The sequence below is a fragment of the Scyliorhinus torazame genome, chromosome 17, assembly GCF_047496885.1.
Source record: "Scyliorhinus torazame isolate Kashiwa2021f chromosome 17, sScyTor2.1, whole genome shotgun sequence".
Classification (NCBI taxonomy): Eukaryota; Metazoa; Chordata; class Chondrichthyes; order Carcharhiniformes; family Scyliorhinidae; genus Scyliorhinus; species Scyliorhinus torazame.
This window is the reverse complement of record NC_092723.1, coordinates 153,482,073-153,500,482: the sequence shown is the minus strand read 5'-3', so window position 1 is coordinate 153,500,482 and position 18,410 is coordinate 153,482,073. Positions and strand designations below refer to the sequence as shown.

The 18,410-nt window shown below is 48.6% G+C and overlaps 1 protein-coding gene across 8 annotated transcripts in view; it reads left to right on the top strand.

The window, feature by feature from the left end:
• Positions 1-18,410, top strand: part of LOC140394261 (ankyrin-repeat and fibronectin type III domain-containing 1-like) — a 1,262,745-nt gene that overhangs the window by 1,116,812 nt on the left and 127,523 nt on the right. For all 8 annotated transcript variants that reach the window (XM_072481308.1, XM_072481309.1, XM_072481306.1 and 5 more), the window contains 3 exons: positions 312-506; positions 4,892-5,005; positions 15,676-15,773. In XM_072481308.1, coding sequence (XP_072337409.1) covers positions 312-506; positions 4,892-5,005; positions 15,676-15,773 — 407 coding nt within the window. The remainder of the gene's footprint in view (positions 1-311; positions 507-4,891; positions 5,006-15,675; positions 15,774-18,410) is intronic.

Sequence of the window (18,410 nt, the reverse complement as noted above, 5' to 3'; positions counted from 1 at the left end):
TGGCACAGCATTGAGGTAAAAGCACTCAATTTTCTGTTCGGGTTAAAATAATCAAAGCCCTCCCCAAATAGAGATGATCTGCCCAGCTTGTCGGCAAACCTTAATTGATAACAACCTGAGTGTAAAACACAAAAAGTATCAAACAGATTACTGATTGCTCTCAACAGTTGCTTCAGCCATTTCAAGGGTGATCAGAGGAGATTGACTCATAAAAGTACCAAAATTATGTTAAGATGGGATAGATAGAGAATGTTTGCCAAAATTCAGCAAAGGACTAATGAGCTATACTTAACATCAATTTACCCTTTCAGTTGTGAGTTTGGAGAGTCGGGCCTTACACTTAACAACGCTGGTGCGAGAGTCTGAACAGCGTGTAAGTGAGTTAACCACGCAGGTACTGAATGAGACACCAAATACAAACTGCACAGACAAAGAGAAACAGCTAAAAACCTGGGAGTGGCATTACCGACTCTTCAAACGGATGAAAGCTGGCTTTGAACATGCACGTAAGTATTATGGCCCAAAGAGCACAGGTATTGTTTGCTTTTGTTTCCTGTGTGATTTCTCACCCTGTATATCCATGTCCCACCCTCCCAGTGACCTCCTTCAGCCAGACGAGCAGAGAAATCCAAGTCAAAAAACATTTTTGTGGGCAGGTCACTCAGTAGATGGCATATTTCATGCACAAACGGGGCAGCTTTACTGATCTCATAGATAATTTTGGAGATGAACAATCTCAATTGGGCCAAGCTACGTGCGCATGAAGCTGAACGCTGGCGATGTAAGTGATGCAGACAGATTGGGCTGGCAAGATTCCTGGGTGTGAAATCTATGGGCTCATCATTGGAAGTGCATGGCTGTGACAGATTGTCCAAAATGAAAATACCATCTGTAACCAGGATAAAGAATGCTGTAATCGTCCAGGGTCGTTGCAGGTAGTATATGATGAAGACATACAGATAAGAAAGTCCCAGAACCAACTGCTGGTTTGTGATGAATAATTGATTTCAGTCTGGTTGTTCACACAGAAAGTAACAGGCAATCTATAAGTGATTTGGGAAAGTTTTTGGAAAATGGAACTTAAGTGGTCACATCTGTTTGTGCTGAATGTAAAGGCAAGCCTTCAGTAAGATAAAAAGAAGCAGCTCAGCTACCATTTTAAGAGTCGGAGCTGTTGCTTAGCAACGTAAAGATTGCACGTCAAAGGCTGAGATTCCAGCTGCTGTAGAATATATGCCAGCCATTTCATCACAGACAGAATCTCAATCACTTCATAACATAAAAACATGGCGCTAAATTATCCCAAAAAATTACTAAGTGTCATTTTGGGTGGGAATCGCAGAATGATTTCCGCCGGGTGTGTGGGCGCGATCCAGATCCCAATTCACCCACATTTAGTCTTTTTTTTGGAGCTTGTGGAGATTCTCACTGAAAAATCCCACACTTAGATTTTTTCTGGAGTGAGGAACTAAAGATGCCGGCAAGACCGGCTCCTCGGAGATCGCGGCACCCTTTTTAAAGGATGCCCAGACCTCAAAGTTAAGTTGAAGAACTCCCCCCCCCCCCCCTCACCTGCAGGCATTGAGACCAGAGGTGCAACATCACTAAGTATCCACAAGACCCCTCTCCCATGCCACCCAGGCATGAGGGTGACCCGGCCCCACCCCCACCCATCCTCGTCGGCATTGGGGCATGGATCCCCACCCCCAAGTGAGCATACCTTCCTATTGGTCACTGAGGCCCCTCCACCTTGAAGGCCACTCCCCCTTTCAGCCCCCTTTTAAGCCCCTCCCCCACCTTTAGGCCCCCTCATGCACCCAATCAGGCTCCCCCTCATGACTTAATTTCATACTCACCTTCCATATCCCCCATCCTTCATACTACCCCTTCATACCCACCTATCATACCCCCTCTTCACACCCCCACCCTTCAGTCCTCCCACCTTCAAGCTGCCCTTCATACATATCCTTCATGATCCTCGTTTCATGTCCATGGCCTCCCTCAGACCCACTCCTTAGCAGTGTTCCTTGGCAACCTGGCAGGTATCAGGTTGACACTTCCCAGGTGCCGGGGCAGTGCCAGGGTGTCAGGTTGGCACTGCCAGGGACCCAGATTGGTACGGCCCTGGTGCTGGGGACAGTGCCAGGGCACTACCCTACCCTGCCCCCCAATCACCTTGGTGGGGCTCCAATGCTCTCCAGCCCCCCCGGTGGGGCCAGCGAATCCCAGGAGCCGGGAGACTCTGACCTCGACCGGGCTGCGCATATTTAAATGAGTTTTGAGACTCATTTGACTGTATTAGTCTGGTTTCCGCCCAGCGAGGGTGAGAACTAGATCACATCAGGCACCATGGGTCGGGAGTATTGCGATCGGCCAGCGCCCAGCACGGAACTCCTTTTAGGGGCTCTCCCGCTATTCACCACAAATAATGGGATTGGTACCGGGAACAACGCAGCTAGAGGAATGCGCCCTTGGAAACCCTACAGCACAGAAGGGGCCACTTGGCACTGTGCAAGCTGAAAAACACTGTCTAACCAAATTCCACTTTCTAGTTCTTGCACTGTGGCCTTGTACATTATGGCATTTCAAGGGCACTGCTTAAATGCAGAGGGCTTTTGCTTCGAGCACCCTTGCAGACAGTGAGTTTCAAATGTCTATCACCCTTAGGGTGAAAAAAATCAACTCAGCTCCTCTCTAACCCTCTGTCAATCACTTTAAATCGATGCCCCCAGGTTATTGATACATAGCAGATGATAATAAAAACAAAAAAATGTGAAGCAATTAATATTGGTCACAAGAATGAAAAGTAGCAATATGAATTAAATGGTACAATTTTAATGGGGGTGCAGGGACAGAGAGTCTTGGAGTTGTTTGTACTAAATTCTTTGATAGTAGCAGGACAAGTTGAGAAGCTGATAAAATAGATATATGATTCTTGGTTTTATTAATAGAGTCAGCGAGCACAAAAATAAGGTTTGGCATCTGCTGGGGAATCATGGCTAATTCTGAGCACCACAGGTTGAGAAGATGAGCAAGACCTCAGAGAAGATGCAATGATTGACTAGAATGATGGGCACGATTGACCGGCCTCATCGTGCCCGACTTGGTGATATGGCAAAGCAGTTCATTCTCGAGAGAAAGGCCACTCGTGAGATTGCCGATGCTTGAAACGTCTTTTGTGATGCAATGGAATCTCACGAGACATCGCGCTCTGGATCTCTCCCTCACTAGACGAGATCCAGATTAGCATATTTAAGTGAGCTATTAGAGAGCTAACAGCTGCGCCTGGGAGACTTCGTCAGGGCGCCATTTAGCACTGATCCACACAAACGTGGATCAGACATAACAGCACCTGGGCGGGGGTCTCCCAGGCCATTTGGAGACACCTGGGTGGTCAGGCTCTGGGCAGGGCGGTATCCTGGCACTCCCGCTGGCACCTAAGCATCGTGGCACTGCCATCCTGGCACCTTGGCACTGCCATCATGAGGTGCCCCTGCCAGTGCCAAGATGCCTAGGTACCAGGTTGCCTGTGTCCGGGGTTGGGCCCGGGGTACCTTGCCCATAAGAGGTGGGGTGAGGAGGGGGTCCAGGACCCTGTAAGAGTTACGTTGGGTGCAATTGGGGACTGTCTGGGGGCCACGGTGGGGTAGCTTGGGGGTGAAAGATCTGGGCCGTCTTTAAAATTGGCGCCCTGATCCACGAGTACTCTTCCTGCACTGACGAACTGAGCTTGTCAGTGCAGGAAATGATGTAAATGTGGCCTCGACAGGGCATTCCCCACAAGGCCAAAAAAATGGCAAAGTGCCGTTGCATAGCAGGGTCTTTTGCGAGAAGCACTCCGCTTAAGGCGCCCAAAAACGGGACTCTGTTTTTGTCCTCTTGAATCACGCCCGATATAGACTTCAGTTACTTGGGGAAACTGATTATTCTCCCTAGAGCAGAGAAGGTTATGGGGAGATTTAATCGAGGTGGTCAAAATCATAAAGGATTTTGATGGAGTAAATAAGGAGAAATTGTTTCCAGGAGCAGAAAGACTAATAACCAGAGGCGACAGATTTAAACTGATTGGCAAAAGAAGAGCTGACATGAAGAAATAAAATTATGCGGCGAGCTGGAGCTGCTGTGGTCTGGAATTCACTGCCTGAAGGAGTGGAGGATGCAGATTCAATACCAACTTTCAAAAAATGCTTAAGCGTTCAATAAATCCCTGAATGATTACGTTTCCTAGACTAAAAGGAAAGAGCAAGAGCATGAGATTATTTGGATAGTTCCTTCAAAGAGCCGGCACACGGATAATGGACTGACTGACCTTCTGTGCTGTATCATTCTAAGGTTCGAACCATTGTACCATCTGCTGAGGAGCCACTTTCTACACTTCACTCATGGTACTTGACTTTCCTGTTGAGAATTTTCTTGTATCTTATGCAATTTGTAAGAAGATCGGGAATAAAGGAGAGATGTTAGGCAGCATTAGCAGTACACAGGACCAATCTGCCAAAACACACAGAAGAGAATACGTAAGCAGAGGTACACATACCTGTATCTGGCAGAGGAACAGTGTCAGAGCAGATTTCAGATTACAGAGGAAATTTTTACCGTAAGATGCAACCAAAACTACAGCCCATTGACAGCACAGGTACTGCATTACCCTGGCTGGAAAAATCCCACAGGGACTCTTGGCCACTGCTTTCGCTTCCTCTTGATAGTAATGTCATTGATCAGTTGCTTATCATTGGGCTCAAACCACCTGCATATTCTAACATGTTAATGTAGTGGAACCATCCAATGTATCCCTTCGTAGAACTCCCCCTTCTGCATCTCCTATAGTGCCTTTGATAGCTAATGCTTAAAATTAAATTTCTGATCAATTGTTCTTGTCCTGGATACACAGGAGCTCCAGAAGCACCAACCCATGTGCAGTTATCTGTTGCCAGTAGTACCTCATTGCAGGTGACATTCCATGAGCCTCTCAGTGTTAATTCTGCAGTCGTCACTGAGTATAAAGGTAAGGATCTGTGAAACATTTTATTTTAAAGTGTGCGGTTTAATAATTTAAACTTTATGATTGATTATGTGTTCCAATAATAATCCCCTGGCAGTGCTGAGATGACACTTTGAGTCCCACATTATCCATCCTTTTGGCTTCTCTCAGTGAGACTGAATGGAAGCAGATTGAACTGATCAAACTCATCTCACTAATGACATTTACAAATAGGAACCATCCATCCCATTGGTGCAGCATTGATTGAAACTCAGATCCGAGGAGTAAAGGGCATTGTGCTAAGCCCTTGCTAATATAACATAATCTTTGTCAATTTCCCTGCCTGGTCTGGTGTAGTAGAGTCTAGCTGAGGAACATTCTGATACATCATCAAGTACAATCATTAATATCCAGTGGAGAATCCCGCGAGGCACTGATGCTGTCGGGAGGTAGTTGCTGGAAGCCTCTCCTTGCATCGGTCTCACCGGCTGGGCTCTCCCTTAAGAGGCCGCACTTGGACTCACCTCCTGCACTCAGCTTGGTAGTGCAGGAAGAGAACTTTAGACCCCCCACTGTGGCCTCCAGACCCCCTCAACGCTCCAACTCACCAAATAGGGGGTCATCGAGTACCTCCCCCCCGCACCCCAACCCATAAGGGCAGGACACCCTTGGGGACCCAACAAGATGCAACCTTGGGGCAGTGCCACCTGAGCACCGTGGCATTGCTGGGTGGCACCTGGGTGGCACTGCCTGGGTGACACTGCCAGGGTGTCAGGCTGGCAGTGCTCTGGTGCGCAGGTGGCATCAAGCATGCGAGGGTACCACCCTGTCCAGAGCCTGACTACCCAGAGGCCGCCGATCGCCTGGAAGACCCTGCCAAGTGCCAGTACACCTGGCCTACATTTGTGGAAACCAGTGGTAAATGGCGTCTGCTTTGGGTCCCCGAGGTGAGGCCGTTTGATTCCGGGCACTGGTGTTAATTCCGGCGTAGATATATTCACGTAAGACTAACTGTTCACTTGAATATGCAAATCTGGATCCCGACCTCAATGGGCGGGTTCTAGATTGCAACGTCTCGCGAGGTCTAGTTAGATCTCGCTAGGCCTGACTAGGCCGATAAATCTCGCTGTGTTCCGAGTCCGGTGTGACGAGGCTGATAGATATTGCTCACACTCTCTCTGACACACACGCACTCTTTTTCACACATACACATACTCCCACATATACAAACACACAGTCTCCCTCTCGCACGTTCACTCTCACACTTTCTCTCACACAAACACACTGTGGTGAATGTATTCACCTAATGCATGTATGATGCTGTAACCTATGACCTATGACCTGGAAGTGGTGATACGAGCTGCTTCCAGGTACAGTACTGTAACCCCGGTGGGCTCCACCTCTGGCTCCGCCCTCACCGGGGCCATATATAAACCGGCCGCCTGTGGGCGGCATTCATCTGTACAACCGACTCTGGCTAGGCAAGTTAATGATTAATAAAGCCTAATGTTCACTCGCTCTCTCTGCCTCTCGGTGAATTGAAGGTATATCAATTTATTAATCATAGACAGCACTATGGAAGCCGCTCTAAAGCCAGACAGGCTCGAACTCGCACCCCCGAAGCCAAGGAGATTTTCGAACATTGGCTTCGATGCTTCGAGGCCTACCTCATCTCCTCCACAGCGCCTCCCACGCAGACCCTCAAGCTGCGACTCCTCCACGCTCGGGGGAGCCATTGAATCTCAGTAATGATCGAGAAAGCGGCCACGTACGAGGCGGCGGTCGCAACCCTCAAGGCACACTTCGTGAAGCCCGTGAATGAGGTGTTCGCCAGACACCTCCTCATTACTCGCCATCAACGCACCAGAGAATCTCTGGACAAGTATCTGGAAACACTGACTCTACTCACGAGGAACTGCAGCTATCAAGATGTGACGGCAGAGGAACACATGAACTCACAGATCCGGGACACCTACGTGGCGGGGGTCAGCTCGAACTACATCAGGCAGCGCCTGCTGGAAAATGGGACCTCCGACCTGCGGGACACGGTAAAGCTAGCTACCTCGCTAGAGGTGGCTTACCAGAATCTCAGTGCGTTCCCCGCGGGCCTGGCGAACCACTCGTCGCGGCCCCCGTCAGACCCGACTACGTCGCAGGTCTGCACTGTGCGTCTGCCAGCCCAGCCCAGGAACCACAGTGCTACTTTTGCGGCCAGGGCCAACACCCCCAGCAGCGTTGCCCAGCCCGCACAGCGACGTGCAGTGACTGTGGGAAAAAGGGGCACTTCGCTAGAGTCTGTCTGGGCTGACCGAAGGCTCAGAAACCGAAAACGCACCAGGCCCAACCCATGGACTCGCAGCCCCCCAGACCCCGCGATGTGGCTGCGTGCCTGCCCGGAACGCCCCCGCCAAATGCGTCATCAGCATCGTGCGACTCATGGGGGCCGCCATCTTGTGATTCCACCGACCACACAGGCTACCCGCAGCTGGGCGCAGTCACTCTCGACCATTCGCAGCCGAAGCAGCTGAAGAACTCCATCCTGGTCGTCCAGGTCAACGGGAACGAGATCCCCTGTCTTTTCGACTCCGGGAGCATGGAGAGCTTTGTCCACCCCGACATGGTAAGGCGCTGCTCCCTCCACACCTACCCAGCCTCCCAAATAATCTCCCTTGCCTCCGGGTCCCATTCAGTTCAGATCCGGAGGTACTGTATCGCCAATCTCGCGATGCAGGGCGCAGAGTACGCTCGTTTTAAGCTCCACATCCTCCCCCACCTCTGCACCACCCGACTTTTCGGATTGGACTTTCAATGTAATCACCGAAGCCTGACATTACAGTTCGGCAGACCCCCCCTCACGGTGTGCAGCCTCGAGACCCTCAAGGTCTCCGCCCCTTCACTCTTTGCGAACCTCACTCCTGACTGTAAGCCCATCGCCACCAGGAGCAGGCGGTACAGTTCGCTAGACATGACGTTTATCAAGTCAAAGGTCCAGCGACTGTTGAGTGAAGGGATCATCGAGGCCAGCAACAGCCCCTGGAGAGCTCAAGTGGTGGTCGTCCGGACCGGGGAAAAGAATCGGATGGTTGTGGACTACAGGCAGACAATTAACCTGTTCACGCAACTGGATGCGTACCCCCTCCCCCGCATAGCGGAGATGGTCAACCAGATCGCGCAGTACCGTGTGTTCTCAACGGTCAATCTGAAGTCGGCCTACCACCAGCTCCCAATCTGCCCGGAAGAGTGTCACTACACTGCCTTCGAAGCAGCCGGCCGACTCTTCCACTTCCTCAGAGTCCCCTTCGGCGTCACTAACGGGGTCTCGGTCTTTCAGAGAACGATGGACCGAATGGTGGACCAGTACAGTTTGCGGGCTACATACCCGTACTTGGACAATGTGACTATCTGCGGCCATGATCAGCAGGACCATGACGCCAACCTTCAGAGGTTCCTCCAGGCCGCCCAATCCCTCAATCTCACAGACAACAAAGAAAAGTGCGTCTTCCGTACTACCCGACTAGCCATCCTCAGCTACGTCGTGGAGAACGGAGTCCTAGGGCCCGACCCAAACTGTATGCGCTCCCTCAGAGAACTCCCTCCTCTCCACAGCCTCAAGGCCCTAAAACAATGCCTGGGGCTGTTCTCATACTACACCCAGTGCGCCCCCAACTATACGGACAAAGCCCGCCCACTTATTCAAACCACCAGTTTTCCCCTGATGGATGAGGCCCGCTCGGCCTTCAGCCGCATCAAGTCCGACATCACCAAGGCCGCAATGCACGCGGTGGACGAGTCCATCCCCTTTCAGGTAGAGAGCGATGCGTCAGACGTCGCACTGGCCGCCACACTCAACCAGGCGGGCAGGCCTGTAGCATTCTTCTCGAGGACCCTCCACGCTTCCGAAATCCGACACTCCTCGGTCGAGAAGGAAGCACAAGCCATAGTGGAAGCCGTGCGGCACTGGAGGCACTACCTAGCCGGTAGGAGGTTCACCCTCGACACCGACCAGCGGTCGGTCGCCTTCATGTTTGACAACGCACAATGGGGCAAAATAAAAAATGACAAAATCCTGAGGTGGACGATCGAACTCTCCATCTACAATTACGATATCAAGTATCGTCCTGGGAAGCTCAACGAGCCCGCAGATGCCCTGTCCCGCGGCACATGTGCCAGCTCGCAAGATGACCGACTTCGGGCTATCCGCAATGACCTCTGCCATCCGGGGGTCACCCGGCCTACCCACTTAATTAAGGCCCGCAATCTGCCCTTCTCCACCGAGGAGGTCAAGGCAATGACCAGGGACTGTCAAGTCTGCGCGGAGTGCAAACCGCACTTCTACTGGCCAGACAAGGCCCGCCTGGTAAAGGCCTCCCGGTCCTTTGAGCGCCTAAGCATTGACTTCAAAGGGCCCTCCCCTCCACCAACCGTAATATATACTTCCTCACCATCATCGATGAGTAGTCCCGCTCCCCTTCGCTGTCCCCTGCCCCGACATGACCTCGGTCACTGTAATAAAGGGACTGCACAGCATCTTCACACTGTTCAGTTTCCCTGCCTACGTCCACAGCGACCGGGGCACATCGTTCATGAGTGATGAGCTACGCCAGTACCTGCTCAGCAAAGGCATCGCCTCGAGCAGGTCTACGAGCTATAACCCGCAGGGAAACGGGCAGGTGGAGAGGGAGAACGCGACGGTATAGAAGGCCGTTCTTCTGGCCCTCAGGTCTAGAGGTCTCCCAGTCCCCCGGTGGCAGGAGGTCCTCCCCGACGCCCTCCACTCCATCAGATCACTCCTCTGCACAGCCACGAACGAGACCCCTCATGATCGTTTGTTTATCTTCCCCAGGACGTCCATCTCCAGGGTCTTGCTTCCATCTTGGCTGACAACTCCGGGACCTGTCCTTCTCCGGAGGCACAATGAGGAGCCATAAGACCGACCCCCTTGTCGAGAGGATCCAGCTGCTCCACGCCAACCCCCAGTACGCCTACATCGCGCACCAGGACAGATGGCACGATATGGTCTCCCTCTGTTACCTGGCGCCAGCTGGTTACCCTGCCAACGTGCCCCCCTCCCCGCTGCCTGCCGCCACCCTCAGCACCCCATATGCTCCCCTGGGTCTTCTGTATTGTCCAGCGCCGACACTGCCGCCACCCATCAGCCCCCTGCCTACCCCCACACCCCAACCATCTCCGACACGCCGGACTGAGGCTCAAGCTCCAGACACAACGCCCCTGGAGTCACCATCTGCAACAATCGTGCCCGCCGCACCGCCAGAGCTGAGGAGGTCGAAGAGAACGATCCGGCCTCCAGATAGACTGAATATCTAATGACCCCACGTCACCCCCGCTGGACTTGATTTTTTTTAACAGGGGGTGAATGTGGTGAATGTATTCACCTAATGCATGTATGATACTGTAACCTATGACCTATGACCTGGAAGTGGTGATACGAGCTGCTTCCAGGTACTTTACTGTAACCCTGGTGGGCTCTGCCTCTGGCTCCGCCCTCACCGGGGCCATATATAGACCGGCCGCCTGTGGGCGGCATTCATCTGTACAACCGACTCTGGCTAGGCAAGTTCATGATTAATAAAGCCTAATGTTCACTCGCGCTCTCTGCCTCTCGGTGAATTGAAGGTATATCACACACACTCTCTCACACACTCCCCTTCCCTCACACACGCTCTTTCATGCACGCACTCTTTCCCTCTCACACCCTCTCTCACACACACACACAGACAAACGCACACTTGTTCATTCTCACTCATGTATTCCTTCTCTCACACACACAGGCGAGAACCCTCACTTCAGAGGACCCTGCTCTTTGACCCCATCCCTGGACTCTGGCTCCACTATCAATCTGAACCCTGACCACCCTGGGTCCTGCTCTCGCATCAGGCTCCAATCCTGCTCTCATTCTGGGATCCGGACTCTGCTCCGCCTTGGGTGTTGGAACTTGCCCTAGAACTTACCTTGAAAATTTAATTTCCCACTGTTTGCTGCTTCTCTGACCAAAGGCTGGTTTCGCCCCGTGTTTCTAAGGGGCAGACCCACTGGTGAGCCTATCTGCAGCAAATGTAAAGAGAAACCACCCTGTGATGGGATGAGCAGTTTTACAGCAGTTTTCAAATCCAATGATGTTTGGTAGGTTGAGTCCAGAGGGGTTGGGGGCTGCATTCGGGCCCACGGGCTGCCGGTTGTACAAGCCTGTGGTAGAGAATAAAACATGAACTTGCATTTAAATTGGATGTACCGAAGTGCTGCTTAACCATAAATAGCTTTTGAAATGTCGTTACTGTTACTACTTCAGCTAATGCAAGAGCCAAGTTGTGCACTAGACCACACAAACAGCATATGAAATGAATGAACATTTAAACTTTTTTCTGTGCGATAGTTGATCAGGAATATGAGAGAATTCTTTCCTCTTTTTTAAATAAAGTCACAGGATCTTTTATGTTCACCTGGGGCTTCAGCTTAGTTTTATTATACGAAAGAAAGCATCTCTGGAGCACTCACCTCATAGATTAGTCAGAGGATTTATTCACCAGCTAAACTGAGGCTTGAACCCATTTATCTTGAGGTATGACTGCATCCATCTATGAAAAGAGTAGAAAAGATCCAAGAACCTTGCAGTCAAAACTTAATGCTGTCCTTTTCGAGTTTTCACTGTATAGCTAGAATAACCTGCTTAAATCTATAATCAAGTATCTGGTGATGCTAGTTTCCCATTGGTTCACTGTATACAACCAATAACCATTCTCTTCAAGTAGATTCATTTCATTTTTTCTGCACCAGTGCACCTGACATTTCTTAATTTCTATTTGCCACTACTTGGATTGAAGTTTCCCAGTTCCACCGAGTTAGGTTAGGAGACGGCATGGGAGCAAAATTGTAACTTAGCACATCAGGTTAGCAACCCAATGCACTCCCACCTCTGAGTGATCTTGCCATTAATGGGCCAATTGTGGGAAAGATGATGGTGTCATTAGGATCCTCGAGATGGAAGCAGGGCCCCTTGCTGAGTCTCGAGCCCGGATTTGAATTGGAGGCAACCAAATAGTGTCAGGCCAGATGGACATGGGGGTTGCCATTGCACCTTCTATCTAGAACAGATCCACTGGAAGGCAATGGCCATAGCCCGAGCCATTGTGTTCAGGGGCTCCCCCACCATAATGATGTATGGTACCTGTGACCATGTGCAAGATTTAACTTTCTGCAATGGTGTGGAGAGTGCTTCCATTTTGTCATCACCTGGCTCATCATCTCCTCCTTGTCTCAGCAGTGCCCACCTCTCCCAAGAGGACTGCCAGATGGACACTGCAACCAGCCCTTAAACTGAGCCTCCTGCTTCTCAAAATTGGCAGGGGTACCAGATGTGGTTTCTTAATTGGCTGGCTCCAGGAAGATTGTGAGTGATGCCATGGCCACATCTGGGTTCTCAATCGAATTATGTGACCATGCCATGAAACTCTGCCACTGGAGGAAGGCATCTTAAGATCAGTTCAATAAAAGCCTCTTTCAGAAATGCACTAATGAAGACTGCTGACCTTAAACTTGCAACATGGTGTCAGACAGTGGAAAAAAATAGATTTTTGTAACCTGTAAAAGGAGCAGAAAAGTCACTGAGAGCCCAGGCACGCAGAAAGGCCAAAATCTGCAAACATAGAATTTACAGTACAGAAGGAGGCCATTCGGCCCATCGAGTCTGCACCGGCTCTTAGAAAGAGCACCCTACCCAAGCCCACACCTCCACCCTATCCCCATAACCCAGTAAACCCACCCAACACTAAGGGCAATTTTGGACACTAAGGGCAATTTAGCACGGCCAATCCACCTAACCTGCACATCTTTGGACTGCGGGAGGAAACCGGAGCACCCGGAGGAAACCCACGCACACACGGGGAGGATGTGCAGACTCCGCACAGACAGTGACCCAAGTCGGAATCAAACCTGGGACCCTGGAGCTGTGAAGCAATTGTGCTATCCACAATGCTACTGTGCTGCCCTAAATGGGCAAAGAATGCAAGAGACAAAGAAAAGCACACATAAGCCGCAAGTGAAATTACTGCCTGCAGAAAAAGGGACAAAAGAAAAGCACACACAGTCTGCAAGTGAAATTACTGACTGCAAAAAGGGCAAAAGAAAAGTATACAGGCTGCAAGTGAAGTTACTAGCTGCAAAGACAAATGAAACACGGACAAAGACTGTAAGTAAATTATTGAGCAAAAATGGCTGCAGTAAATTTTCCAATCCCATCTCCAGTTACATTGGATGGTGACTTATGACAAATATGGCAGTTTTTCCACTTACAATGGCAAAACTATGAGATTGCAACAGACTTAATTAACAAGCCTGAAAAGATAAGAGTAGCCACACTGTTAACACTGCTGGGAGGAACTGCTACAAAGTGTATACCACCCTAAATCTAATAGACAAACAAAGAGAACAGACGACATAGATTTTGAAACCCTTGACTGCACGTTTTGAACCCCGAGTGAATATTACATATGAACAATATATATTCAATGTTAGAGTTCAGAGTAAAAACAGCACATCACGGCAGTAATGCAGCTAGCAAATTCATGAATCTGGACAGCTAAAAGATGATCTGATTAAAGATAGATTGGTGCTAGGGGTGAGAGATCCTACAGTGAGACCATGCCTATTGAAAGGCGTGAAACTGATGGTCAAGAAAGCAATAGAACTGTGTCGAAATGCTGATGTTGTGAAATAACAGCTAGAAGTTGACCGGAATTCTCTGGCCACCAGGATTCTCTTTTCCCACTGGCAGCACACCTGCACCCGTGCATTTCCCGGTGGCATAGTGTGGCTTCAATGGGAAATCTCATTGACAAGCAGCGGGAAGAGAGGAACCTGCCGCCATGGAACTACGCATCACCGAAAAACATGTGGCTGGGGGACCGAAGAATCCAGCCCCATATGTATGGCAGAGCAGACCAGGAGGTACATTAGGATGTCAGACAATCTAAGCCAAAGGAGCCAAGCAAATGCAGACACAGGGCAGAATGCAAATATTGTGGAGGACAGCATAACCACAAAGAATTACCCAGCATGGGGAAAGCAGTGTTTTAACTGCAAGAAGCAGAACCGTTTCACACACAAGTGCTTGGCCAGAAATAAACCAAGCTGCACAAATGGCCACTTGAGTGATTTCAGCAGAGGGGTTTGATGAAGAACTATACACAATACAACAGGTTGGTTCAGTCATGCCCAAACGTGATAAATGGTTTGAGACGGTTACAATGAGAACCACAGGGGAGAAAGAATCAAGCAAACAGGAAATGTCAGAAAAATACTCGTGCATCATGCAACATAATGACCTCCACAGATCTGTGCGAATGTAAGATTGAGGCTATATGATTGCCGAATAATCATACCGAGAGGATGATAGCCCAACGCAATAGCAAGAAGGATGATCTAGAATTTCAGATCCAGACACAACAGCACTCATCTCAGTTGGAACAAGTCTAAAGCTTGAGCAGGTAACCCTGAACATGCCAACAAAGATAGGACAGCAAAAGACTCCAGAGACAGGGCAGAAAAAGACCCCAAAGTGAGAGTAACAAAAGACTCCGAAGGGAGAAAATATTCAAGTAAACCACAAGATGGTCACCGACCAGCTCAGTGCAATGAAATACACAGGCCGAAGGTAAATGCTCTGTAGAAAAATATTCTCACATCAGAGCTGAACTGGAACAGTCTGAAGGGTAAGATTCAATCGGAGTCTATACCTTTGAAGATGCATAATAAACTGAAGGCTTCAATGAACCAAGCTGTGCGAGATCTGACCAAACAAATTTCAGGGGCAATTTCAGGTACCAGGAAGAAAGATCGAACCACAATTCCATAGTTGGCAACTCAAAGCAGGTGTTGGAAAAACTGAACCAGATGTACAGGTGCAACCACAGGCATTTGCACTCAATTGATAAAGCTGCTCCTTCATAACACTCGGCCAGTCAGGGAGAAGGGATCTCTCCATTGTATTGAGTACAGAACTACCATCAATCCCAGAGATCCAGAAGTTCACAACAACTGCAATGGAATGACAAGTCACCAAGACAACAAGAGCTATGGGGAAAATGCTCTCCGGGCAAAGAACATCACCCAAAAGAACAGTCAACACACACACATTCCATTAAGAAACATGCACTGTTTAAACTGTGTGCAATGCATGTGCAGAGACTGACTACTGGACCAAACAGTTGTTAATGCTTTTGAACAGTGGGTGTAGAGTGGATAACAGGATCATGAATGCAAATATGTCTTTTGTTCGTTTGGAAAAAGGGGATATTTGTATCTTCAGTTCAATATGAAAGGGGGGATGTTTGGGGTTTGAAATGTAAACAGTCTGATTTACACCTCAGGCTTTCTGTAGTAATGTAACCATGCCATGAGACTCTGCGTCTGGTGGCAGACATTTAAGATTAGTTCAATAAAGTGTTATTGGTGGTTGTAATTGAGTCAGTCATGCAGAACTGTGCAAACAACCACCGTTAAAATGGTTAAACACAAAGTAGGAATTTCCCACCAAAATATAAAGAGTATCTTCAAGATGTTTCTCCTTTTTCTCCTCCTTGAAGGAAAATAGATTTGCACAACACCTTTTTCAAAGACTGTACTTTTAAAGTTGTGACCCTGCTTTTCAGTGTTCATTCTTTCTCTCTATTATCTTGCAGTTGAATGGAGCACTTCTCATAACTTCAGTTCAATAACAGGGGAGGCCTCACTGGAGGACATGAAAACTCTACTCTATACAATGACTGGCCTTGTCACAGTAAGTAGAACACAGACTGCTCATGTACCATGATGCAGTGAATTATAAATTAAGGGCATGGATAATAAATGTCTCCATTTAATGCTGCTATGAGTTTTCTTAGTTATACCCTCAATTTAAAATTAATGTGGTAACTGCCTGATTGCATCAATGAATCAAGATAAAGCTTTGTTGCTTTAACATCTATCAAACTTCAGGGTGGCACAGATGGTACAAGAAGCTTCATGAGAGCAGACCATCTGAGTTCAGACCGACTTATTCTGTGATATGATACATAGATTAGTGATTTACAAGAAATTATCATCAGCTCCTTGAGAGATGGAACCCAATTGACATTTCTGACCTATCTGTTGCAGTTTAGATTTTCTCTTATCCTTCTGCTTTAAGTTTCAGGGAAATAGCAGTTGTTAGTAACAAGTAAATTCTCTTCTATGGCCTGTTTCTTTATACATGCCATGTGTGGATAGTGCCCAGGAACAGATAGCCACTAATTGTTACATTGATCACTGGAGATGACTTTGGATGCCTAACTTGTTCTCCTGATTCTCAAATGGTCAAAAAATATCACACCATCAATTAATGTGACTGGGCCTGACCACAACCAATTGACACAAAAGAGACTGTTCCTCCTCACACCGACTTAAAGGTGTCTTTGTGCATGTGCACAGTTTTTCCTGTTGGGTTCGTTATATTGCGCTGGATTTTCATGGGGTCGGGGAGACTCCTTGGAGGTGTAAAAATGGTGGCTGGGACCTGATACCCAGATTCCCGACCCTTTTCCAGGTATCTCCAATTTTCACTGGTGTAGGTTAAGGTTGGGTGTGGGCTGGTTCAGTACGTGAGCCCTGCACTCTCAACCTGGCCGGCTCCACTGTGGGATAGGCGGGTCCTAGTCCTCCCCAATTCTGTTGGAGTCCTGGAGTTCTGGACACCTTAGAGGTGTCAGGAACCATAATCTATCTGTGGGAACCTTTTGAAAGGTAAGTTCAAAATGTTTTACCATGCCCCATGCCAAGCTATGCCCTTCCACACATCCCCGATAGCCGCTCATATACTCCATGCCAAGCTATGCCCCCACCCAATCCCAATGACACCTCATACCCTTCATGCCAAGCTGTGCTGCTCACACACTACCCACATGGTCCCTCATACCCTCCATGCCAAGCTATGGCATTCCATGCCCATTGACCTAATAGACCCAACAAACCTTACAATGGCAATAGGATGTGGCAAAAAAGCTTTTTTTTAAATGGTCATTCATTCACAAACTTTCTACTTTCTTAAAATAAAGTCCTTTCACTATAGGCCAATAAAACCCCTGATCATCCAAACTTTTAAAGCATCAATAGCAGAATCTGCAAGCACTTGTAACACCTTTGTCTTACGTAAATAAACAATGTGAAATTGACATAAGCAATGGATGCCTGGGCGCTCAGCAAAGAATGCATAATAAGGCATTCTTGGTTTAGTGTATATGCTTGGTTGGGAGACCAGGCTGTTTAGCACAGGGCTAAATCACTGGCTTTGAAAGCAGACCAAGGCAGGCCAGCAGCACGGTTCAATTCCTGTAACAGCCTCCCCAAACAGACGCCGGAATGTGGCGACTAGGGGCTTTTCACAGTAACTTCATTTGAAGCCTACTTGTGACAATAAGCAATTTTCAGGCATCCATTTGTGTGTTAAAACACCATGCAGGCATGGTGGTGCAGTGGTTAGCACTGCTGCCTCACGACACCGAGGACACAGGTTCGAACCTGGCTGCGGGTTACTGTCCGTTTGGAGTTTGCACATTCTCCCCATATCTGCGTGGGTCTCACCTCCACAACCCAAAGATGTGCAGAGTAGGTGGATTGGCCACACTAAGTTGCCCCTTAATTGGAAAAAAAAGAATTGGATACTCTAAATTTATTTTATTAAACAGTTGCGCCCCAGGGAAAACATTGATTGATTAACAGCTCTGGCTCTCTGATCTCGTCTGTCAGTTGCACAATGTTTATTACAAGATAAAGAGGTTTCAGTGCTTGCAATTGATAGCTTAAATGGTCTCGACAATTAACAATTGTTTTGGGCTGTAGTGAAAGGAGTATTTTGAAGAAAGTGGAAAATCATGAATGAAATGAATGTTTTAAAGCTTTTTTTAACACATACACAGGGTCCATTAGTCCTATACAGAGTCTAGGTTGGGTGAGTAGGCATGCAAGTGCCATAGTTTGGCATGGAGGGTATGAGGGGCCATGGAGAGGTGGCTGAGTGCATGAGATAGCATGGATGGGAATGTGAAGTGTATGGTTTCTGAGGGGTAAGGGCAAGAGGGTCTTACCATTTTTATTATCATTTGGAAGAAGTCTTAGAGCACCGAGGAATGTCATTTAAACAGTCTGCCTTGGTACCCAGCAGCCCCTGTAGCTGCCTCCACACTCTTCTTGACTCCTGTTCGCCCGTGTCTCTCCCCCAGAATGAAAATCCTGTGTTTACTGGCACTTTCTCCTGAGATGGGTGTGCTGAGCCAGAAAATATCCAACTCCAGCCACCCATCCATAAGGTGACAATCTAGTCCATTATGTTAATGTCAAAGGGAGTTCAAACTTACCTCAGTTCTTAATCAGCCCTAAACACAAAGTAAATCTTGGGACAATC